At 40.0% G+C, this 27,560-nt stretch overlaps 1 protein-coding gene across 1 annotated transcript in view; it reads left to right on the top strand.

Moving 5' to 3' along the window:
* The first annotated feature begins 6,606 nt into the window (after positions 1–6,606).
* Positions 6,607–27,560, top strand: part of LOC106873891 (tectonin beta-propeller repeat-containing protein 2) — a 51,727-nt gene continuing 30,773 nt past the window's right edge. Inside the window, exons 1-2 of the mRNA XM_014921416.3 lie at positions 6,607–7,860; positions 26,247–26,372. Coding sequence (XP_014776902.1) covers positions 7,156–7,860; positions 26,247–26,372 — 831 coding nt within the window. The 5' untranslated portion in view covers positions 6,607–7,155. The remainder of the gene's footprint in view (positions 7,861–26,246; positions 26,373–27,560) is intronic.

Here is a 27,560-nt window from a genome sequence, read left to right as displayed (position 1 = left end):
CTTTTCGGGCTGCCGCCTCCTTGGCACCCAGGCCACATTCCAAGCGCCCCCACTCCACAACTACTGAAATAAAGTACCTTGCTCGAAAATAGTACGCGAAGTACGGTTCAGGAAATCGAACCTACGGCCTTACTGTTAGTGAGACCGATACTCTAATTACTAGACCACTTATCTTCCGTGTAGGGAAATACGCAGGACCGTCTTGAGGGACGAGCATACTGGGCAATTGCCCGGGTCTAAGAGACCAATTCTGATCAATATACGCTGTGGCTTACTGTCAATAAATTAATACAATAGGGTCCAGGGCAATGATATGTCCGGATGGGGCCAATAATGCTGCTAAGACAACCAAGGAAATGTGTGTTTATATATGCAGGTAATATGTTGGCTTGTTTTGTTCTTTTTAGTGTGTGTGTGTGTGTTATGTAGATAAGGTTAAATCCAAACAATGTCCTCATGAAGCACATCTGTTTATTTATTTCTTTATTGCCCAGAGTAGGTTAAACATAGAGGAGACAAACAAGGAGAGACAAGGTGATTAAGTCGATTACATCGACCCCAGTGCGTAACTGGTACTTATTTAATCGACCCCGAAAGGATGAAAGGCAAAGTCAACCTCGGCGGATTTTGAACTCAGAACGTAACGGCAGACGAAATACCGCTAAGCATTTCGCCCCGCGTGCTAACGCTTCTGCCAGCTCTCGCATCTGTTTATTTCAATATCAAAAATCCGTATGTAGATATTATATTCGTTTGGGGTATGCATAAGAGTAAAAAAATACTGGAAATTTTTTTATTACAGAGCAATTACATATCAAAACAGGAGATTAGAAAACATGTTTGGCACTGTTTATTCATCATTACACATGTTTCACTTGCTAACAGGAGGCACAAAATTGTCCATATACAAGAAAACGTTTAAGATATCTCTTATTAGAAATTGTTCAGAGGGAGAATCGGGCGTCAAGTACTGGATTCGAAGATATCGATTAAGAATCTCCCTCAAATTTCAGGCCTTGTACCTATATGAGAAAATTGTTTTGAAGACTATAGGACCTGCGTTGGCATTACTAAGGTTCAAGTCGAACGTTTCTCAAACTAGACATGCAACCAGTGCCTTTTCAGCTCCGACATACTTCTCAGGACTGAATCTTGCTCTGATATCCGGATCGCTGTTGAGGATTTTACTTCTACACTCCGGAGCTTGTCCAAGATGAAGTTCATCAACCAGATCCCAAAGGGATTGATAGAAACTCTTCCTATTCCCTCTGGTCTCTCTCCGTGTGACGAGTGTGAGTACTGGATCCCTCACATCTTGTCTAAAACGGCAGTCCGAGCTGTTCGAATTCACCCCAACCATTCATCTCAGGTCGGTGATCAGCACAACCCTGAACAATGGTCGACCACCTAACTTAAAGAAAGCCGTTAATGCTAAATTTAGCATATTTTACATCAAAGGCGCTGTTCGCCTCCTCTTCTCTCTGTTCTCCCTTGCCTAATGCACAACAGATTTCCTCAATCGAATGAAGAAGAAACATCCTCCTGCCTCTCTGGATGACTACCTACACTGGCCTGACCCACCGACAACGTCAGAAAGGCGATTGCATCCTTCCTTACAAGTCCTGGCGCTGGGATTTATGGTCTACGACCTCAGCATCTTAAATATGATATCTCCCTGTCAGCTGGTGATGCCGGTTTTGAGCTTTTGGAGAATTTAACCCAGTACATCAACATGTTCTCGTCTGAGAGTGTCCTTCGCTACATTAGCCCTCTGTTAAGGACTAAACTGGTTGGTTTCACAAACCCCAATGGTGACCTCCGCCCCATAGCAGTTGGGTGTACTCTGCAACGGCCCGCAGTGAAAGTGTGCCTGCCCTCAGTTTCAAACTGTTTCTCCGCCGAATTTTCTCCAATTCAGCTTGGAGTGGATACAAAACTATGTTGTGAGGCTGCTGCTCATGTCACTAGAGTTTTTACTAACTTGTCTTCTAAGACCCCAAATGTCATCTTCAAACTGGATCCCAGGAATGCCTTCAATTCCATCAGTCGAGATGTCATCCTCCGTGCAGTAAGGGAGAATGCCCCACATCTCTACCACTTTGCTTGGATGCTGACCTAGACTTAAATGTTTGGTATCTTGTCCTGGTAAGGTCCTTGCAACTGCGGGTATGATGATTGAGGAACTTGGTCGAAGGGGTCTTAGCGTCAACAATTCCAAATGCCAACTCTGGCTCCTAAGCCACCCAGCTTCACATCAGCAAACTGTAATCCTATTCACAGATTCCTCTCCCTCTATCGCAGTTCCTTCCTCATCAACGTGATGCTCTCTTGGAACCCCAGTTACTTACCGGGCTTTCGAGTCCCTCTTTCGAGCCAAGATGGCTAACCTTGAGCAACTTTTAAAAGATCTTGAAGAAATTGAGCCCCACCAAGGTTTCTTTTATACTTAGGATTTACTTGTCGGTTCCTAAATTATTGTATTTTCTCAGAGTTAGTCCCTATTGCAGATTCTTGTCGTCTCTCCAATGCTTCGACGACTTAATCTTCAGGGAACTCGAATTCTTGGTGAATGTCAGACTCCGTTCCTCAGTCCTTCGACTAGGCTGCTTTGCCCAAACGGTTTGAGGGTCTAGGTTTGCATGACCACCCGTTTCTATCTCTTCCTTGTTTTCTTTCCTCCATTCACACTTACTCCCCTTCGGTAGGCAGCATCCTCTCTTTTCCAAAATGGACTAAATCCAACAGGGAGATGAATAAATTTCTGCTACAGTGGAGAGAGCAGGGTTTGTCAGCTCCTTATACTGCTGAAGATAGACGGAAGCAAAGAGTATGGCATAATCTGCGCTCATGTGCTCTGTTCAACGCTCTCCTTAATCAATCTGATCAATCTTCAAAGTGTCGCCTACTTTCTGCAAGAGCGAAGTTCTCGGGTGACTGGATTAATGCCCTGTCTGTGGCCAGCATTGGTGGTCTACTCAGTCTGGATGAGCTCCGCATCTCCATCGCACCCAGAGTGGGAATTGATATCCATGGGGAACTGAGATGTCTCTGTGATAGGCCCCCTCGCCTCTACAGGCCGTCATGGTTTGTCTTGCACCCTAAATGGTAGTCGTTTCGCTCGCCACACCAAGCTAAATCTGATCATTAAACATGCCCCGGCTCGGGTTAATATCTCCTCAGTTCTAGAGCCGACGGAATTATCCAGAAGTGATAGAAAGAGACCAGGTGGTCTTACTCTTTGTCCCTAAGTAAGAGGTAGGTGCCTCATCTGGGACGTCACAGACAGTGACTCCTTTGCTTCCTCCCATATCCTGGATGTTGCGGTAAATGGGAGAGTCACTGCTTCCGTAGCCGAACGGAAGAAAATCCTAAAGTATCGGGACTTGTCGGTGAACCATTTCTTCCGGCCTGTAGCGTTTGAGATGTTTAGAGGGGCTGAGCCGCTGACAGCGAAGTTCTTGTCATTGTTAGCGGCTCTCCTTACCTAGATGCCGTGTGACACCCGTGAGGGTGCTTGGCTGTTCCAACGCCCTAGCCTCACCATCACCCGCGGTAATGCCACGAGTGTGTTGGCTTGCTTCACTAAGTCCCGTTAAACCTTGTGATATGCAACCAATTGAAGTATTTAGTGTTGAACTGATGTTTTGTTTTCTTTCTTTTTCTTTCATTCTTCCATTTTTTTTCTTTCTCCGTCTTTCTTCACTCTTCTTTGTGTTTTTTCCGGTTTGGGATTTGTATTTTAATGTGGTTTTGTGTAATATATGTATCACATACATATGTGTTATATATTTAATTATTAAATGGTTTAAATTATATCAGACTATTTTCGATAAAGTATCCTTGTTACATAAAAAAAAAATAATAATAATTCTACTAGTGCTATTATACCATAACTATTACAGTTACCGCAACTTCATCCATGTAATTAATTAGTACATTAAGAAAACAATGGCTCGAGATTCTTTATTTGTGTTTTTAAAAAATTGCAAATTCTGAACCTCTTGTCCAAAGCGTAAAACCTAGAAAGCAATTTTTGATTTTCTTTCGTTTGTTTTTAATTTTTTGTTGTTTTTTTTTTAATATTAAAAAATAAACTTAACCGCGAATTTTACCAATAAAATGAAAATGGTACTACACACACACACACACACACATCTGAAAGATGACGTGTCGGGGAAATAAACAAGTATTGTATTGTTATTAAATACGTATTTATTACCTATTTACAGCAGAATAGACTGAGGCTGTTTGAGAGTTTAACACATTGGTCTGGGAGGAAATAATAATGCTTGAAACGTAATATAAACAATATACATATTCGTTCGGTTCGTATCCCAACACCAACAGGAGTGATCCGGAACCAACGAGGAAGTTTCTAAATCAGTAATTCTCAACCTTTTTTTAATATCCGGTCCAGATCCAAAACCTGGATTTTTTTTTTTAAGGGCCGCACCAAAAATAAATAAATAAAACAAATCAATTAAAGAAATTTTTGTTTTACATTTATAGAGGGAAAACCGTCGGGGGCCGCTGGGAGGTTGCTTAAGGGCCGCATGCAGCCCTGGCAACAGCAGGAACAGCAGCTGAGAACCGCTGTTCTAAATAGTCTCTCGACCGGCTAGACACAACAGCCAAATCCTCAAATCACACCATGCAGTCTTGAGAAAAAAGTACAATGGACAATGTAGTTCTATATATATATATATATATATACACACACACACACACAATAAGATGTGATAGTCAAGGGTGGAATGTCTTTGATCCAGAGCTGACTTAGCAGTATTATAGACCCCCGCCCAGGTAAACCAATGCACTGGGCCCGCTAGTATTTATTTCTTCATAACAAGCCAGAGCATACGTAGATCATAATCGGGTCCCTAGAACAACGAGGCCTCCGGGTTACTGCTCAGTGTACCCAAGCCCTAAAACGACACTGCTTTGATCGTGGGTCTGTCCGATCGAGGCGGAATTGGTGCTAAACAACGGTAGCAGCAACAACAACCAGCTATAAGCTTTTCCGTTTATTTTCGTTCGGTTCGTACACCAGTACCTACAAACTCGGCCAGAAGCCTACGAAGAAGTCTGCACATAGTCAGTCACTCGACCTGCAAGATATAACAGCCAAATCTCCCTTAAAAATCACACCGTGCCGTCTTAAAAAGTACAATGGGTGATCTATCTCTTTCGCGTCGTTTCCCACTTTCCGTAACACAACATTTTTTACGGAAACTGCCGAATTGATGTAAATAAAGAGATGATAGAAAAAGGATTAGTATCGAAAGATCGCCAGCAGAATGGATAATGTAATTCGGTAATTCTAGATATACAAAAAAGACGTGATAGTCATAGATGGAGTGCCTTTCATTATAGGTTTACTCGCTCGGGGTGGAACTGGTGCTGAAACAACGACAACCATACAACAAAAACAAACAACCAGCTGAAAGCTTTTTTATTTATGAAAGTTTAAAAACATCGGAAAATCGCGTGATCCTATTTGAGTTATTTCCCTTGAACAGAATCTTCAATGAAATAATGGCGTAACAGGATGAGAGAGGAGCAGCAAGTTATGTTTACCTGAAGATTAGACACGGCTTTACATGGCTATACCATAATATGTAGGTGTGTGTATGGTACATACGAGCACTCCCATATGTACGTATGTGTATTTAGCTGCTTGACCCCCTCCCCCCCTCTCGTTGAAATGTACAGACATGCAAGGTGATGTCTATTTCTAAAGGACAAGGTTAATTTAGCCTATATTTTTGTTTTTGTTTTTTTTACTGTCAGCTGTAAAAGGAGACATCTTTGACGGAATTTCTTACGAGATTGTTTCTTTGTCTGTTTATTAATCGATTTACTTGTCTCACACACACACACACACACACTAACACTAACACGCGCACACCAATCTATATATATCTGTCTGTCTTTCTCCTCTCTCTCTTCATATACATACATACACACACACACACACACACACACACATACACACACACATATATATATATATATATATATATATACATATTTATGTTTTGTCATGTCAAAATTTCTCAATGAAGCATTTAAAAATCACCTAAAAGAATAGAAACACACGCACACGCATTATACATCTCTCTATCTTTCTATTTATCTATCTATATCATTATATAGATAGATATGCAGATATACAAACGTACACACTTACACAATATGTATTACATGCTACTGTAATTTCTTGTTAAATAATATGGAACTGTAATCTTTTGTCACAAATACTATTTTGTGTGTGTGTACACATATTATATATATATATACATATTATATATATATATATATATATATATATATATATATATATATATATATATATATATATATATATAATGTTCTGCATCTTATTATATTACTGATCCCTCTTATCGATATTCTACCCGTACACTATATACACAGACTCCTACTATATACATTCACACACATATACACAGTGTCTGTCGCTTCTTCCCCGCTCTAGCTCGTTCTCTGTCGATCTATTTATTTATCTATCTGTCTGTCTGTCTGTCTCTGCTCGCCACCGACAATAATTCCAAGGTTTCAATCCCCACTACTATCACCATCGCCACCACCACCACCTCCACACAGACATACCCATAAAATGGCTCTAATGTAGGTCTTAATTCAGTCGTCTATTGGATAGTTGACAACCAACTAAACAGAATAATATTTCATCCACAGAATTTTAAAAAAAAGCTTCTTCCTGTGTATAAGGATCTCCTTCTCTCTCTCATATGCATCTACAGATACATTCTTCGTCGCACTGAATTCTGTACGCATATGAATACACCCATTCACCACCGACTCTTGCACAGACACGCACTCACATACACACATACATATAGTCTCTCCTATACGGATGTTAGTTCATATCGTCACTCACACAGCAGTTAATAAAGGAAAAGAACAGTAAACAAGGACTGAAACAATGGATTAAATTTCGACAATAACAATAGCAACATCGATTTTTATCTAGAATGTAATGCCTGTAAACAGTGAAAATTGTCTAAAGTGTTGATAATGGTGACTATTATTGTTGTTATGTCTTGATAATTGTGATAATGATGTCGATATTTGTTGTATGGAGACTGCAGCTACAAGTGGTTGTTTTCTCGTGAAATGGCATCGCACAGTAAAGACGGCAGCCATCCTGCCGGAACTGGTGCAGTCTGCGACAGTATGGATCGTTTAGGGGATGTATGGCAGCCCCTAGCGATGGACGATCAAGGAGGATCGAGTCAAGAAAAATGCTTGACGACTACAGCAACAATACCTATACCCACAAGAACAATAGCGATCAGTCCTTCGTTGACTGCGACTGGCTCTATGGAAGGTCAATGTACTGACCACCACTACAACCTTCACCACAACTACCCATTGACGAGTGTACAGATGTCATCGTCACCACCCCTATCATCATCACCACCGTCATTATCATCATCATCGTCATCATCATTGTTATATCAGTCTCGCTGTAGATCAGCGTCATCGTCGTCCGTAGGGACGGTTGCGGCGGCGTCGAGTTACCCTTACAGCCACGCGGCACACTCAGGTGGGTCTTCGATTGGACTTACTCGAACGACCACTACTACGTCGGTAGCCTCCACCTTGTTGTATGAGAACCCGGAGTTACGTGAACATGAACCTATGACTGGACTACTAGGACTTATTCCCGCGAAGGCCCTTAAAGGGATGTTTAACGAGTGTGAACTGTTGTTGACCTGTATAGCTGCAAATGGGGAATACATATGTCTTGGTACCAATGTTGGCCTCGTTTTCATGTTCAACAGAAACAAACGTTGCCTGGAGAGGTTACGCTGTGAGGTGAGTAAATATTTTATTTCTATTTCCATTAATTTTATTGTTATTGTTATTGGCAGAATCATTAGAGCATTGAAGAAATGCCATGCGGTATTTTGTTATGGCCCTTTAAGTGGTGAGTTCAAATTCTACTGAGGTCAACTTTGCAGTCTTTCAGAGTTGAAATACTTGGGTCGATTTATTGACTAACCCCTATTCTTTCAAATTTCTGGCCTTCTATTATGTTAGTGATTGCTATTCATGTGGATTGGTAGAGGTTTGGACCAAATACCTTACAGTATTTAACAATTTAGTAGCATCACATGTTCCAAGTTCATCTGGCTGAGCTTGAATCAGCACTCCATCCTTTTGAGATCAATAAAGTATGTCCCAATCAAGTACTGCTGTTGATATAATCGCCTGTTCTGCCTTCAAACCCTCCCCAAGTCTGTGTGGTTGTTCCTTTGTTAAAAACCGTTTCAGATGTTGATGAATTAATAAGATAAGTACTAGGGTTGATATAACAGACTATCCGCTCACGCTTAATTGCATGGATCCAACCACACCTAAACACTGTCCACTCTTGTCCCATAATTTATCGCCTTGTGTGTATCTGTTGGGAATCATTATTATCACTGTGTAAGGTAGCAAGCTGGCAGAATCGTTAGCACGCCGGGCAAAATGCTTAGCAGTATTTCCTCTGCATTTACGTTCTGGGTTCAAATTATGCCGAGGTCGACTTTGCCTTTCATCCTTTCGGGATATGATGAAATAGGTACCAGTTTGGGGTCGATATAATCGACACATCCCCTCCCTCAAAAAATTTTCAAGGCCTTGTGCCTGGAATAGAAATAATTATTATCACTGTGTTCAAATTCCTGCACCCACTCTGTACGTTTCCGTTTATTTTCGTTCGGTTCGTACACCAGTACCTACAAACTCGGCCAGAAGCCTACGAAGAAGTCTGCACATAGTCAGTCACTCGACCTGCAAGATATAACAGCCAAATCTCCCTTAAAAATCACACCGTGCCGTCTTAAAAAGCACAATGGGTGATCTATCAGTTCAACTTTACCTTTACCAGGTTGATAAAATGAGTATCTGTTCACTGTGAAAGATTCAATTGACTATGCTCACTGCCTTGAAAACCCTGTACCCTTAAGTCATTATAGCCAGTAATTCGACCGCCTGGAAATAACAGCTTCACTAAATGATACCCTATTGTCTTAAAAAGAAAAGAAAGACACATTGGATAACGGAGTGGTTATGGTTTGAAAACCCTTTGATTATAAAGTCTGTTCAATCATGATTGACCTGGTGCTAAAAACAACAACCGGTCCCTGTCAAACCAATGAAGGACACTGTACTCAGTTGTATAACATTCTTGAAATAGCAACCAAATTCCCCTCAAATCAAACGCTACCATCTTTAAAAGAAACAAAAGCCGGAGGGAACACTGGAAAATGTAATCCTAAATATACTGTACATTAAAAAGATGGGATGATTGGGAGTGGAATGCTTTTGACCATGGGTTTATCTAATTATGGTTGACCTGGGGTTAAACAACAATTATTATTATTATTATTATTATTATTATTATTATTATTATTATTATTAATTTGTTCTAGGGCTGTGGATTGACAGCATCATTAGAATCAGACAAAATGCTTTGTGGTATTTGCTCTGATTCTACATTCAGAGATCAAATCCCACAAAGTCAACATAGCCTTTCATCCTTTTAAGGTCAATATAATAAAATACTAGTCAAGTCCTGGGGTTGATGATATCATCTGACCCCCCCTCCCCTCAAAATTACTGGCCCTGCACTTAAATTAGAAACAATTATTTCAATCTGCCCTTTTTCAGTTTCATTAACCCTTTAATGTTTAAACCGGCCATATCTGGCCCAGATATTTTACGTGTTTTATATTCAAACTGTCCGTATCTAGCCTCTCACACCTAACCTACATTGACATTCTAAAAATAAACAATCACGTCATTGAAACCTCAAAGCTATAAGATAATGCATGATTAATTCAAAACAATTTGAGTGTAAAAGTATTACATTTAACAGAGTAATCTGAACACTGAAGGGTTAAATGTTTTCTATGCTCACATGTATTGGATGCATCTCACATCTCACCACTTGTCATAGTCCAGCATCATCTTGGACACATACCCAAACAGCAAAGAAAACCAGCAAGCTTTGCTGTTATGTATGTAAAGTGTCCTGGTATGATTTTTGTGGTTTTGTGCCCTTCTTATCATCAACCACTTCACAGCTTAAACTGAGTACATTTTATCATACCACAAACACGAAAGAGGTTGCTTTGTAGGGGGTGGATTTTTTGTTACAGGACTAATAAAGAAACACATTTATCTATACCAGTTTCTCCTTTTTTTTTTTTCAGAGTTACTGTTGTCATACATTGGTTGCTTGTGATGCATGTTATGGGTTTATATGATTTATTATGAGTTTTAGATAGCTGTTGGTATGTACCAAAACAGCGTCCTCATGTATTGTATTCGCGTTGACCTTAGGATTGGCTACAACCATACACAAGGCATGTACCAAGACAGTGTCCCTCATGTATCTTACTCTTTTACATGTTTCAGTCATTTGACTGTGGCTATACTGAAGCACTGCCTTTTAGTCGAGCTAATCAACTCCAGGACTTATTCTTTGTAAGCCTAATACTCATTCTATCGGTATCTTTAGCCAAACCGTTAAGTTATGGGGATATAAACACACCAGCATCGGTTGTCAAGCAATGTTGGGGGGACAAACACAGACACACAAACATATACACACACACATACATATATACGACGGGCTTCTTTCAGTTTCCATCTACCAAATCCACTCACAAGGCTTTGGTCGGCCCAAGGCTATAGTAGAAGACACTTGCCCAAGGTGCCACACAGTGGGACCATATTCATGTTCTGCTTAGGATTGGCTACAGCCATACACAAGGTATTGGTCAACTCAAAGATATAGTAGAAGACACTTGCCCAAGATGCCATACAGTGGGACCAAATATGAAACTGCTTGGTTGTGAAGTAAATTTCTTAAGTACCCAGCCATTCTTGCACTTTGGTTGTATATATTTTGGTGGGGGTGTCCCCTAAGCAAATTTTACAAATTAGCCTTTGCTCTTGGTTCAGACTTATCAAACATTTCTATAACATCTGTAATTATTTCGGTTTTCATCATTTGCATCAACTGTATCTCCAGTGGTAAGTCCTTTTGTTCTTACACAGATTTTCAGCCCTCTGTTGTATGGCATTTGACAAAGAGCTATTATGGATACTGTATTTTGTTCACTAGCCTTTAAGTACAATGTCTGTTCTGTTATCAGTAACAGTCTGTTATCAGTGCTGATGGGAACTGTCCAATGAGATGACTGAATTTGATAGACAATTGGGTCGCTCTAAATACACACTCATCTCCAGCTCTCAATCACTAATTTGTGTTCGTATAGTCTTGTATACTCTCTTTTACTCTTTTACTTGTTTCAGTCATTTGACTGCGGCCATGCTGGGGCACCGCCTTTTTAGTCAAGCAAATCAACCCCAGGACTTATTCTTTGGAAGCCGAGTACTTATTCTGTAATTCTCAATTATTTTTTGCCGAAGGACCCTTTTGATTCACACTTTACTCGACTGGACCCCTATAGTCATTTGATGTACATAAGAAAAATCTTACTGTATTTTTTTTTTTACAGGAGTGGCTGTGTGGTAAGTAGCTTGCTTACCAACCACATGATTCCGGGTTCAGTCCCACTGCGTGGCACCTTGGGCAAGTGTCTTCCACTATAGCCTCGGGCCGACCAAAGCCTTGTGGGTGGATTTGGTAGACGGAAACTGAAAGAAGCCCATCGTATATATGTATATATATATATATATATATATAATATATATATGGGTGTGTGTGTATATGTTTGTGTGTCTGTGTTTGTACCCCCACCATAGCTTTACACCGATGCTGGTGTGTTTACGTCTCCGTAACTTAGCGGTTCGGCAAAAGAGACTGATAGAATAAGTACTAGGCTTACAAAGAATAAGTTGCAGGGTCGATTTGCTCGACTAAAGGCGGTGCTCCAGCATGGCCGCAGTCAAATGACTGAAACAAGTAAAAGAGTAAATATTATTAGGAATTGTATTAAAAAAACTAAAATATTTTCTGCATTTCAGATGTATAACCGATCTATTGCTCATAAATTTTAACAATAAAATCTTATTATAGACCTCAGCTAAGAATCACTGGATTAGAGTGTAGCAGACTAGAATAAATACCACATTATTATCATTATTATTATTATTATTATTATTATTATTATTGAGTGAAAGAGCAGTGCATGCCATCAAAGTGACACTGAGGTAAAATATACAAAGCCCAATATACCCATCATGACTACCCGTCTGATAAGGGTACACCAAGCACATGCATCACAACTATATGTGCCCGACGTGGTGATCTCATATCAAGATAAACAGCACATGACCTCGCAGGTGGGGCCCAGTTAGAATTTTCTTCAGGTCGAGTAGCCCATCCCGCTCAAAAGGTCCCTGAATAAGGTTCGTTTAAGAATGTTGAACGAAACACCCATGTTTCCAAAGGTGAATTATTCAAACCCATAAGAATTCCTCTCAACACATGGCTATGATGCTCCCCCACTACTTCTGCTCATGATCAGAGATGCACATATCGTCATCCACCAAAGGACATGTTCAACTGGTTAAGGTCAAACAACTGACAAGCAAACCTATGGTTTTGAGCAGAATATTTGCTGTAGCCCATCTTTTATACCAAGACAAGACAATGTACATGCTCATCATCACCATTTAACGTCTGCTTTCCATGCTAGCATGGGTTGGACGATTTGACTGAGGACTGGAGAACCAGATGGCTGGCTACACCAGGCTCCAATCTAATTTGGCAGAGTTTCTACAGCTGGATGCTCTTCCTAACGCCAACCACTCCGAGGGTGTAGTGGGTGCTTTTACGTGCCACCGGCACGAAGGCCAGTCAGGCAGTACTGGCAACGGCCACGCTCAAAATGGTGTATTTTACGTGCCACCTACACAGGAGCCAGTCGAGTGGCACTGACCACGATCTCACTCGAATGTCTTTTCACGTGCCAGGAAGGTGACGCTGGTAACGATCACGTTCAAATGGTGCTATTTACTTGCCGCTGGCACAGATAACACTTCCAATCAGTTAAGATCAGAAGCCATGAGTGCCACTGCCTGCTACTGCATCAGAACATTTATTATTATCATTATTATTATTATTATTATGATTATTATTATTATTATTATTATTATTATAGGAATGGACAAAATGTTTAACGGTATTTCACCCGTTACTGCATTCTGAGTTCAAATTCTGCCAAGGTCAACTATGCCATTCATCCATTCAGGGTTGATCAAATAAGTACCAGTTATGCACTGGGGTCAATGTAATCGAGTTAATCCCATCCCCCAAATTTCAGGCCTTTGTTCCTACAGTAGAAAGGATTATTATAGGAATGGTAGTAGTAGTACTACAGACAAACTGCCTTGCAAATTTTAATTGCAGCCTTTTACATTCTTTGTTGTCATCCCACCAAGGTCAACTTGACCGGTCATCCCTCCAGTGTTGCTGAAATAAGTTCCAGTCAGACACTGGTGTTGATTTAATTGACTATTTCTGTCCCCAGAGATTTTTTGGTCCTTTGCCTATGTGACAGAACCGTTACTGTACCAGACAAAATGTTTAGCAGCATTCCTTCCAGCTCTTTACTTTCTGAGTTCAAATCTTGCCAAGGCCAACTTTACCTTTCATCCTTTCAGGGTCAGTAAATTAAGTACCAGTCAATCACTGGGGTTAATGAAATCAACTTCTTCCTCCCTCAAAATTGCTAGCCTTGTGCCAAAATTAGAAAAAAAGTTATAAAGAAATTTCTATGTAGACACATGTGTAATCTGTTTAAGAAGTTTGCTTCACAGCCACATGGTTTCAGGTTAAGTGGTACCTTCAGCAAGTATCTTCTTCTATCCCAGACTGACCAAAATCTTTTAACCCTTTCAATACCAACCCGGCTGAAACCAGTTCTGGCTCTGTAGTACAAATGTCTTGCTTTCATAAGTTCTGAATTAAAATTTTCCACCAAACCTTAGTCACAATTCATGTTCCTAACACTAGCTTAATGATCACCAAGTTTATCATTATCGTCATCAGTTATTTTACTAAATACTTTGTTATATTTAAAATTAGTTGAAAGAAACACAGCATCTGAAAATAAATACGGTAACGAAAGGATTAAGCAGTCCTCTATGAGCAGTGAGATTGGTGCATTCCACATAAACTGGCAGATGCAGGAAGAAGAATTGCAAAAGGTTGATGCCCAGCAAGGAAAAGGATGAGGTAGAATTGTTAGTATAAGAATAGAAGGAGAGGTTGGGGAGAACACTGTTGGAGATCATCATCATCATCATCGTTTAACATCCGCTTTCCATGCTGGCATGGGTTAGACGATTTGACTGAGGACTGGTGAACCAGGTGGCTACACCAGGTTCCAATCTGATTTGGCAGAGTTTCTACAGCTGGATGCCCTTCCTAACGCCAACCACTCAGAGAGTGTAGTGGGTGCTTTTACGTATCACCCGCACGAAGGCCAGTCAGGCGGTACTGGAGAATATATGAATCACCCAACAGTGTCTGAGTGGAGATGACATGAGACCAGTGTTTCTGAGGATTTGAGGCCATTGTATGAGGGAATGGTGAAAAGTTCCTGATTTTGGATAAAAGAAAATATAGGAGGATCAATAAAATTATGATTTTATTCAACATATTCTCTCTCAAATTTACACGCTCATTGCAGCGATCTTTCAGTTTTTCTAAGCTCTGTCTAAGAACTTGGAAGAAAAATCAGCTGAAGCAAAAATATCATGAAACAGGGAGAGCAAAATGAGAACAGGGTACCCCTGGCAGGATTAGATTGAGATTTCAATACAACAACCAAGTTCAACACAAGACACCTGAAGAAGGCACTCCGTTGGTTACAACGAGGGTTTCAGTTGATCCGATCAACGGAACAGCCTGCTCGTGAAATTAACGTGCAAGTGGCTGAGCACTCCACAGACACGTGTACCCTTAATGTAGTTCTCGGAGAGATTCAGCGTGACACAGAGTGTGACAAAGCTGACCCTTTGAATTACAGGCACAACAGAAACAGGAAGAAAGAGTGAGAGGAAGTTGTGGTGAAAGAGTACAGCAGGGTTCGCCACTATCCGCTGCTGGAGCCTCATGGAGCTTTAGGTATTTTCGCTCAATAAACACTCACAACGCCCAGTCTGGGAATCAAAACCGCAATCCTACGACCGCGAGTCCGCTGCCCTAACCACTAGGCCATTGCACCTCCACCTAACTTATATAAACAGTAGACATAGGAGAAATTAATGTACAAAAAGTTAAAAATCAAAGTACATGAACTTGACAATGATCTGGTTCAGTAAAAAAAGCAAAATTGGTGGGGGGGGGGGGGGTCTGTTCCTTTTCTCACTATAAGTTGAGCAGAAACTTTAATTTACAATACAAACTAAAATTGTTACATGGTGTTTGTGGAAACGTATAAGACCCCTCACACATGCTTTTTTTTGGAAGGAAGGACATTAAAGTGAAACAACATAAAAAATATACTTTACATTAGGCCACAGTTTTTGCATGTTTTGCATATCATTCTGACACATTCTAAGACAAAAAAATTACCATGGCAACCTCCATAGGGCTACACAGTTTCTGTTCCATCTAAATCTATTGTATCAACCATCATTTATCAAAGTGAAACGTAACGGTTAATCCTTCTGTTACCATATTTCTGTTGAAATACACTGCTTTTGTTTCAATATAGTTTGAAAATAATGAAAAATTTAGTAAAATAACAAACATTATTAACCCTTTCGTATTCACATTATTTTATCAAATGTTACGCTTTTTCATTGACATTGTTTATAATTAATCGTGCTTTATTTTGTAGCTATAAAGTTTCGATGATGAAATTGTATATTTCTAGAATGGCATTGAAGGGTAGGTGTGATAGGTTGGATCTGACTAGCTAGAGCATAAAACAGGAAGCATATTTGGGCTGGATATGGCCTGTTTAAATACTAAGGGGTTAAGCAATAATTGAGAACTTGTTCAGTGTTGAGTTCATCGACCACGACTGCTTTTGTCAAATTCTGACTGTTTGCCCATTGGACTTCATTTTGAATCCTAAAATACAACAATGCTGCTGCATCAAGCTCTACTCAGAAGATGTCTAAAGTGGCTTGGCCATATTCTTGTCAGCCTCTGGGGGAATTCATTCACAAAGTGGTCAACCCTGGTCCCCTCCCTGGTACATGCAAACTAGCCGGAGGAGAACTGAAGATGTGGCTGGCAATGATAAAGGTGGATGTGGATGCACAATCAGGCCCTCGCATCTATGGTTTTCAGCAGTAGAACCAGGCGTCTATATTCATTGCAGCCTTGACTATGGCCAACTGTCGAATGTGGTCAGCGTTTGTGAAGGTCATGGTGAACTTGTTGGTCAGAGCTGAGTCGACCCACTGCAGGTGAATGCCATTGCAAGCAGAAGCAGGTAGCCATTGGGAACATGAGCTAGCATGAAATTTTGATTGAAGGTTTTTAAGTTGGATGGTTTTAAAGCGAGAACCTTGTTGTAATATAGAACCAGGGATGGTTTCAGGCAGACTGATATCAAGAGGATAAATGTTGCCCATATTTTTTCCAGAAATCCCTCTCTATCTTTCTCTCTCTCTCTCTCTCTCTCTCTTCTCTCTCTCTCTCTCTCTCTCTCTTTCTCTCTCTCTCTCTCTCTCTCTCTCACTACCCCCACACACATCTCAAGCTAACTGAACTTTAACTGCCTTCACCACTCCTAGCTGGTTTCTGCCAACCCCACCTTACCCCCTCACCAGACAAGGAGGAATTTAAAAGGCTATATATATATATGGGAACACTCACCCACTCCACCAAAAAAAAAAACTATTGAATAAAAATCAATTACACACACATTACACATTATCTGACAATAAACATGTTAATGCTTATGTTCTGTTATTGTGGTTGATGACAGTATTGGTGGTGGTGGCGGTGGTGGCGACAGCAAAATGTGTTTTTGCTATGCAAGTTATAGATATCGTTTTACTGAATTACATCCCTGCCTGATAATTTGCAGCTTTTAGACTTTAATAATGTGGTGGTGGTGGTGGTGGTGGTGGTGGTGGTGGTGTTAGTAGTAGTAGTAATTGTGGTGATTGGTGGTGGTGGTGGTGGTGGTAGTAGTAGTAGTAGTAATTGTGGTGATTGGTGGTGGTGGTGGTGGTAGTAGTAGTAGTAGTAGTAATTGTGGTGATTGGTGGTGGTGGTGGTGGTAGTAGTAGTAGTAGTAGTAGTAGTAATTGTGGTGATTGGTGGTGGTGGTGGTGGTGGTAGTGGCGGTTGTGTGCAGTAGGTCGTGTTGAAGGTCATAGTTTTTCTTACTCATTACCTAATTGTTATCACTGGTAAAACACACACACACACACACACACACACACACACATCCCATGTTCTCTTTAAATCGTGCTATTAAATCTCTTAATCTTTGTGTGTCGTGATACTGTAGCCGTTGCCGTCATTGTTGTTGTTTATTAATGAGGTCCCTATTTTGACTTCAGCGAGGACCAGCAGTGGGACAAGCAAGCAAAAGAGTCTCTTGGTGGTCAATCAGCAGGCTCGAAATAGCAGCTGAAATTTCCATCGAATTAAGCCCCTTGCTCTCTTGAAAAAACAAGTGTTACATAAGATAATCCTTGATGTATTATATCTGAAAGATGAAGAAAGTAGACAGGATCATTAATGGAAAATATTTGACCATAGGGTTGCTGATCAGTCTGACCTGGGGCTAAACAGCAACAGCAGCAAGAAGGTAGCGCAATATCATGCTTAATCCTTAATTAATTTAAACATTATTTTTCTGCTGGGGTTTGTTTTGTGCATCCTATGTCGATTATTATATAAACATCATCATCATCATCATCATCATCATCATCGTTTAACGTCTGCTTTCCATGCTAGCATGGGTTGGACGATTTGACTGAGGACTGGTGAAACCAGATGGCTACGCCAGGCTCCAATCTGATTTGGCAGAGTTTCTACAGCTGGATGCCCTTCCTAACGCCAACCACTCCGAGAGTGTAGTGGGTGCTTTTACGTGCCACCGGCATGAAGGTCAGTCAGGAGGTACTGACAATGGCCACGCTCGAAATGGTATATTTTACATGCCACCCACACAGGAGCCAGTCCAGCAGCACTGGCAACGAACTCACTCAAATGTCTTTTCACGTGCCACTGGCACAAGTGCCAGGAAGGCGATGTTGATAACGGTCACGCTCAAATGGTGCTATTTACGTGCCACCGGCATGAAAGCCAGACAGCTGGTGCTCTGGCAACGATCACGCTCAGATGGTGCTCTTAGTGATCTACTGGTACAGGTGCCATCACGATTTCGCTTTCGCTTGCCCCAACAGGTCTTTGCAAGCCGAGTTTAGTGTTCAATTATCAAAAGTTTCGAATTTTGGCACAAGGCCAGCAATTTCGGTGGGGAAGGAAGGGCTAAGGTGACTACATTGACCCCAGTGCTCAACTGGTACTTATTTTATCAACCCCCAAAATGATGAAAGGTAAAGTCAACCTCAGTAAAATTTGAACTTGGATCATAAAGACAGGTGACATACCTCTAAGCATTTCGTGCAGTGTGCCAACGATTCTTCCACCTCACCTGCTAAACATATTTAGATATTGATTTTAAATTTTGGCATAAGGCCAACAATTTCAAGGGTGGGAATAAGTTGATTACATTGACCCCCAATGCTCAACTGGTACTAATCTTATATACAGTTCTATATTTAAGAGATGAGGAATTATTTGCATTATTTACATTATTTACATTTGATGGATATTTGTCCTCATCTTGTTTCTTGTTAACACAACTTTCAGCTGATATACCCTCCAGCCTTCTTCAGGTGTCTTTGGGAAATTGGAACCTGGGTTCTCATTCCTAAGGTATTTTTCGATATTATTATTATTAATATTATTATTATTATTATTCAGGTCACTGCCTGGATCTGAGTTCAATTCCAGGCAGTGACCTGAATAATAATAATAATAATAATAATAATAATAATAATAATAATAACATCGAAAAATACCTTAAGAATGAGAACCCAGGTTCCAATTTCCCAAAGACACCTGATTACGGCTGGAGGGTATATCAGCCGAAACGTTGTGTTAACAACAAACAAGATGAGGACAAATATTCGTCAAATGTAAATAATGTGGTACTTATTTTATCAACCCTGAAAGAATGGAAGACAAAGTCAACCTCGGTGGAATTTGAACTCAGAACATAAAGATGGATGAAATGCTGCTCAGCATTTTGTTCGGCATGTTAAGGATTCAACCACTGCACCTCATAAAAATATATTTAGATATTGACTAACAAAAGCACCAACACAGCACTGTTTCAAACATGTGTGCATATAAAGCCATCTGATGGATTCTCCTGTTGTAGAGCAGTGCTCTGCAACTGATATGCTGCGGCACACTGCTGTGCCACAAGACGATGCTGGGTGTGCCGCAGTCATCATCATCATCATCGTTTAACATCCGCTTTCCATGCTAGCATGGGTTGGACAATTTGACTTAGGACTTGTGAACCAGACGGCTGCACCAGTCTCCAATTTGATTTGGCAATGTTTCTACAGCTGGATGCCCTTCCTAACGCCAACCACTCCGAGAGTGTAGTGGGTGCTTTTACGTGCCACCGGCATGAGGACCTGTCACACAGTACTGGCAACGGCCACGCTCAAAAAGGTGTTTTTTACATGCCATGCCACCTGCATGCGAGCCAGTCCAGCGGCACTGGCAACAACATAACCTGAATATAATTTTTTCGCTATACTTTTAACTCAGGTGTGCCACCAAATTTTGAAAAGAATATAAGTGTACCACAAGTTTAAAACGGTTGTGGAGCACTAGTCTATAGCAGTGCTCTGCAACTGATATGCTGATGTGCCACAAGACGATGCTGGGTGTGCTGCAGTGTAACCCGAATATAATTTTTTTCCCTATACTTTTAGTGGAATTGTGCCACCAAATTTTGAAAAATTTGAAATTTATTATTATTATTATTATTATTATTATTATTATTATTATTCAGTAATCTTATTTTTATCACATGCTTTCACTGCACCACTGGGCGCAGCTGTGTGCCTTGGGTATGTGCTGTGGTTTGCTGCAGTGCTCTTATTTTCACTGTATTGAAAGTACTTTACACAGGATGTGTGCAGTGCCCAGTAGTGCTATTTTCTGTACGTTATATATTCTTGTAAGTCCTGGTGTTTTTGTTATGTATTTGTCTGAATATTGTTTTATTATACCTAATGCGCCTACTATGATAGGAATTGTTTCTGTTTTTAGGCTCCTCATATGAGTTACCTCTATTTCCAGATCTTTGTATTTTGAAAGTTTCTCCATTTCTTTTAGAGAAACATTGTCATCTGTTGGTATTGATAGATCGATTAGAAGGCGTCTTTTTTCTTGGTGATCTCAAGGCAGCTAGCTGGCAGAATCAATACTGCACCAGATAAAATGCTGAACAGCATTTCGTCTGTTTTTATGTGTCACTACTTGGCAGTTGGTGTTGGTTTGTTTTTACACCCCTGTAACTTTGCAGTGCAACAAACAGAGCCTGATAGAATTAGAACCAGACTAAAACTCCTCAAAGCAATACCTTAGTATGGCCACATAGAGAGAGAGAGAGAGAGAGAGAGAGAGAGAGAGAGAGAAAGTGTGTGTGTGTTTGTGTGTAAAATAGCCTTCTTTGTTTTTGAGCCTTTTTTACTGAAAGGAGAAATAAATTAGAAGCTAAAATAGCTCCACTTAGAAATGTTACTTATAATTCTGTAATATTCTGTAAACACAATATAATTTCTATATTCAACTAATTACAATTCCTCAATTAGAAAGAATTGTCATTATGACATCATCATTGGAAATACATGTGAAAGTCAAGAACTAAAACAATTGGGGTATTTTTTTTTTGTCATACGTATTGCCATTCAGTTTCATTTATGGTAACATTGGTTGACTCACAGGTTCAAATTCCACCTAAGCTATTGTGTCCTTAACTGAAATAAAGTTCCCTGTCTAACTCTTAATAAGTAGATACTACTTCAATTTCTCATAAGAGATTCATTTGTAAAATAGTTACACACAACAGTTTTTCCTAATCAAAACCCTAGAATGAGACAATCGGGCACAACTGTTTGAATGTTGACGAATGGGCATGGCTGAATGGTTATTCAACTTGTTTTGGCAACAGTACATTTTGGCTCAGAGGCATACACGGGCGTTAGGAAGGGCATCCAGCTGTAGAAACTCTGCCAAATTTAGATTGGAGCCTGGTGTTGCCATCCGGTTTCACCAGTCCTCAGTCAAGTCGTCCAACCCATGCTAGCATGGAAAGCGGACGTTAAACGATGATGATGATGATGATGATGATGATATATATATATTTTCACTCAATTATTGAGCGAAAACACCTAAAAGCTCCAGGAGGCTCCGGCAGGGGATGGTGGCGAACCCTGCTGTACTCTTTCACCACAACTTTCTCTCACTCTTACTTCCTGTTTCTGCTGTGCCTGTAATTCAAAGGGTCAGCCTTGTCGCACTGTGTCATGCTGAATATCCCCGAGAACTACGTTAAGGGTACACGTGTCTGTGGAGTGCTCAGCTACTTGCACGTTAATTTCACGAGCAGGCTGTTCCGTTGATCGGATCAACTGGAACCCTCGACGTCGTAAGCGACGGAGTGCCAACAAAAAATATATATATATATACATACACACAGTAATCCCTCAATTATCACAGATGTTACATTCCAAAACTTCCCACAGAAATAATTAAAATCTAAGAAAATATAAATACCTATTGACCACAGAAACCCAGAGGAATCTGCATGATAATGCCTGGATACTCAATGTTGAAGAATTGTGGAGGATGAAGAGAAATGAATTTAAAAATTCATTCTGTTTTATGACACCGTCTGAGATTAATGGGGTGGGGAGAAAGAGATATGAAGATCCAGGTACCCTTGTTTGAATGTTTGTAACAGTATAGACTTGTGATGTTAAACTGGGTGACAGATTGTGTCACCCTTTCAACAACAACCACACTCTATCCAACAGGTTCACATAAAAAGATTATCCATCTTCTCAATTTGGTCAGGCATCGAGCTTTGAAAATTGAAGGTGAGCGATATTCAAATCAATCTCAGAAGCATCAGAAGACTTTTAAAATGTTGCACACAGCTCCCTTCTCCTCTGACTAAATCATAATAATTGTTTTTAATTTAAACACAAAGCACTCTGTTTTGAAGGGAACGGATTAGTAAATACCATTAGCCCCAATATTTGACTGGTACTTTAACAACCTCAGAGGGATGAAAAGCAAAGTTGACCTTAGTGAGATTTGAACTCAGAGCATAAAGAGCATTTTGTCCAACACTCTGATGATTCTGCCCATAAGTCACCCTTGACTGAATTATAATAATGGTTTCTGTGACTTCTCAATGCAGAGACTTAGCAGTTCAACCTGGAGAGACTTCCTGATCTCCAAACTATGCACTCTTTTGAGTAACATTACTCCAGAGATCCTTTGGAGGAATCCCATTTCAGCCCATTGTTTCAGAATTGTCCTCTTTTGGCCATTATCCAACATTCATGACCATGGGTGAAGATGAGTTTCGCTTTTTTACTAGCCTCTCTTCTTCTGAGGACCGAATGCTAAAGCTGATGCCAGCACCTGCAATTCTTGCATTCACTTCAGACTTGCAATTAGAACGTCTCAGGTAAGAATTACAAGACGGATTCTTCAAGCTGAGCCAACTAGTAGGAGACCTTGGAATAGACCAAGAATGAAATGGTTGGATAATATCCAAAGTCTCGGTTGTATTTGGGAATCCTACCAGAAAGTCTAATGATGGTTGCTTCTGATAGGACCCTGTGGTAGAGGTGCCTGAGGACTCTATCCCATGACCTTCCTAGGAACAGTGAGCAGAGATGGATGGATGGTTTATGATTTAGGCTCATGGCCAGTAATTTTGTAGGGTAGGGAGTTAATACCATCAATCTGAGTACTTTACTGGTATTTTATTGACTCCAAAACGATAAAAGACAAGTTAACTTTCACAGGGTTGCCTGGTCCAGGAATCGAAACCACAATCTTACAATAATGATGCTGACATCCTAACCGCTAAGCCACGTGCCTCCACAAAATGATTATGTAAATAAATAAATTTATTAATCCAAATTACATCAAATATTTTTTTATCGATTACAATAAGTAAAGATTACCAAAAACATTTTTTTCAGAAATTGCATTAAAAAATCAGATTAAGCCCTTTGGCAGCTTGGCTGATTTGGGCAATTTGGTTGGAGGTCAAAAAAAATAAATAAATAGGTCAGTAATTATATAAAAAGGAAAAAAAAAATCAGTCCTGAATCCATGTATTATTGCCCTAACTAATAAATAGAAGGGATGCTGAGAATGAACCCTGGTATTTTAGATCTTATTGATTTCACATTCTGCATGACATTCACTCTCACAAACTATCTTAACCTTCACAGTCTCATCCACTCAAGAAAAACAACTACAGACTAACAAAGACACTCTTTGCTAGGCATGAGCAACTTTTTCAAGAAGTGAGCCATGTGAGTCATGGCTCATCATCTACGTCGAGGGTTCCAATTGATCCGATCAACGGAACAGCCTGCTCGTGAAATTAACATGCAAGTGGTTGAGCACTCCACAGACACGTGTACCCTTAACGTAGCTCTCGGGGATATTCAGCGTGACACAGTGTGACAAGGCTGGCCCTTTGAAATACAGGCACAACAGAAACAGGAAGGAAGAGTGAGAGAAAGTTGTGGTGAAAGAGTACAGCAGGGTTCGCCACCATCCCCTGCCGGAGCCTCATAGAGCTTTAGGTGTTTTCACTCAATAAACACTCACAACGCCCAATCTAGGAATCGAAACCGTGATCTTATGACCGCGAGTTCGCTGCCCTAACCACTGGGCCATTGTGCCTCCATGATCTACTTACCAGCACTGCTAAAAATATTTAAGGTTAATCTTTCATTGGGTGTGCCCATTCAGAAAATCCTATGGTTTGCAGTTTGTCCATGTCTACTCCATATGATTTTCCTGCCTGTAAAGTGGTTGGCATCAGGAAGGGTTTCCAACCACAGAAATAATGCCAGTGCAGATATTGGAGTTCAATGCAGTCATTTGGCTTGTCAGATTCTATTGAACTATACATGAAATGCAGACATTGAATTACAATAATGATGATGATGATGGTGTTTGAGTGAGTATGATTACCAAAGTGTAGTCACTCACATCACCTATGAGTATGGTTTAGTAAAATGTACCACATCATCATTATCATCATTATCATCATCATCATCATCATCATCATCATTTAATGGCCATTGTCCATGCTGGCATGGGTTAGATGGGTTGACTAGGCTGCCATGCTGGAAGGCTGCACCAGGCTCCAGTTTGATGGTTTTCTTCGGCTGAATGCCCTTCCTAACGCCAACCACTCCGAGAGTGTAATGGATGCTTTTATGTGCCACCAGCACGAGTGCCATTTGTGTGACACCGGTATCTGCCACGACTACGATTTTGCTCAGCTTGATGAGTCTTCTTCTCAAGCACAACATAATGCCAAAGGCCTTGGTCATTGCCTCTGTGGGGCCTAACACTCAAAAGGAACTCGGCCACTTTACCCCCATGGGGCCCAATGCTCAAAAGGAGCTCAGTCACCTCACTTCCTTGAGGCCTGCTCATTAGTAGTACCATACTATCACTAATTGTTTTTAGGTGTCCTTGTTGTTACAAGCTGGCATAGGCACCTACTTGACACTCCTGACCTTTGACCCAGTGGCACACCAGTATTTGACAACTAGAGGGAGGGAGGGAGGGATAAAGAACTGCAGCAGCACTTATCTGGTACTCATTTTCAGCTGAGTAGACTGGAGCAACATAAAATGAAGTGCCTTGCTCAAGGACACAACATTCTGCTCAATCCAGGAATTGAACCCGCAACATTATAATCATGAGCCAAACACCATAACCACTAAGCTATGCTCCCTTATTAAGTCCTTAATATATTACACATAAAAGAAGTGATGGTTTTGACTGTGCAGACCGATGGTCAAAGACAGTTCCAAACTGTTTGTGGTTAACCTGAGCCTAAACACCAATGGCAGTAACAACAACAAGGCATGAGACCTTGTTTAAAGATTTTTCCATGTTGACAACTATAGAGATAATTATTTGTTCTGATCTAGTATTTATCTCATTGGAAATATGACAGCTGTTTTTGTTTAGCACCAAGGCAGCCTTGATCTAATAAACCTCTGATCAAAAGGTGTTCTAGATATGACCATCCTGTCATTTTTTTCAAAACTGATGCATCAGGTACTGTATTGATGTGCTCTTCCTGTTTTAAGCTTTAAAAACAGTTAGGTGTGATTTAAGGATGGGTTTGGTTGTTTGCGCCTTTAGCAAGGCGCAGGAGTGGCTGTGTGGTAAGTAACTTGCTTACCAACCACATGGTTCCGGGTTCAGTCCCACTGCATGGCACCTTGGGCAAGTGTCTTTTACTATAGCCTCAGGCCGACCAAAGCCTTGTGAGTGGATTTGGTAGACAGAAACTGAAAGAAGCCCGTTGTATATATGTATATATATATATGTGTGTGTGTTTGTGTGTCAGTGTTTGTCCCCCTAACATCGATTGACAACCGATGCTGGTGTGTTTACGTCCCCGTAACTTAGCAGTTCGGCAAAAGAGACTGATAGAATAAGTACTAGGCTTACAAAGAATAAGTCCTGGGGTCGATTCGCTCGACTAAAGGCGGTGCTCCAGTATGGCCGCAGTCAAATGATTGAAACAAGTAAAAGAGTAAGTCAAACAACCATATAGAATCTTGCTGTTTGAATTGTGGCTCTGTTGTTCCATACCTTGGGTGTCCTATATCTACCTTGTACTGACTTATTGCTAGCTTAGCATTTTTTTAATCTAGCCCAATGGTTCTCAGCAATAAGGAAGGCTACATTAGTTGATTTAGTCTTAGACATTCAGTAAAAGAACAGGCATGAATGAAGCACTTCAGATTTTAGGACTTGTGCATTGAGACTGGCCTGGGGTTAAATAACAACAAAAGCAACAACAACCAATTTCTGAAGTAACGAAAAAACACTTTTATATCATTTTATATTTTATTTATTTATTCGTTTATTTGTATTCTTTCAGAAAAACGACGAATTGGTGACGTGTGTGAAGATCCAGCATGGAATTGACTACCAAGTGGCTGCTGGTACTTCTATGGGAGGTTTATATATGTTTAACATTCCATCAGATCTGGTAGCTAACCGAAAGGTAAGGGCTGTTGGTGAAATTGTTCAGGTTTCTGCTGGAAAGATTCCAACTTACAAAGCATTTTTTTTTTATCGTTAGAAAACCTTTTTTGCCAATCTTAACTATGATATTGATTACCTCTAAATTTGTAACCCTTGCAAAAAAAGGGTAGGGGGTCAATGAGGAAACCTCTACATGGTCATTTGAACTTCTTGGAAACATTAGCCAAATTCCCCTCAAATCACACCCTACATTTCCTCTAAGCTACACAGGTGCATAGCTCTGAGGTAGTTGTATTCGTACCAAGCACACCAAAATATTATCACTCATTTTAATTTACAGACATGTTCTTGATAAGTTTCCTGAAGGTCCGGTTGCCACACATTAGCTTTGAATTTGAAATATTTTTGCTTGGAGCTTCCAAAGTTTTCTGCTCAGTGTTGGAAAATTAAAGAGAAAGTTGCACCCTACCATCTTAAAAACAGGGAGACACATAATGGATTATGTAATCCTGTCTTAAGTATTTTGTGTTAAAAGAAAAAGCAGAGGGGACAGGGGTCTTAACTGGGATACCTTTGATCAAGGATCTACTGGATTAGGGCTCACATGGAGTCAAACAACAATGATAACATCTGAGGGATTTCCATTTCACTTGTGTTGGCCAAAGAAATATTAAACAGTATTAATGGAAAAAACTCAACCCTAATCTAATCAAAGTCTTACTGTTTAATATTTCTTTTTATTTTATGGGATAAATAACTAGTCTTTTTATTTAATTTCTTTGATTATACAATATCGTTAATTGTTTTATTATGACTTAAGTTATATAAAGTTTAATCTTTCATTCATAATAAAATTTTCATTCATATTCTTATATCTATTTATTCTATTCCTTTTCTTTGCGCAATATTTTCACGAGACTTCTTTTAAATAAACGTTTTAGTCTAAAATCTTCTAGTTTAAACTATTGCATCGTTTAGATATGTGCTACCTCTATCTTTATTATTTTAACCTAAAACTTTGTTCAAATTGTATTTTAAACAAAAAATTCATTAAAATTGGTTTTTGCATATAATATTCCTGTTAGCTTGTATTATAATGGACATAGGGCTGATTATGGAACGTTTATAATTTTGATATTTTTAATAATATTTTTCTATCTTAATATAATAAGTATTTTATATACATTCATTTGTTATTTATTGTTGG

Source organism: Octopus bimaculoides, chromosome 11 (assembly GCF_046866305.1).
Source record: "Octopus bimaculoides isolate indiv1 chromosome 11, ASM4686630v1, whole genome shotgun sequence".
Taxonomy (NCBI): domain Eukaryota; kingdom Metazoa; phylum Mollusca; class Cephalopoda; order Octopoda; family Octopodidae; genus Octopus; species Octopus bimaculoides.
Note: the sequence above shows the minus strand (reverse complement) of the source record. Positions and strands in the feature narration are given on the sequence as shown.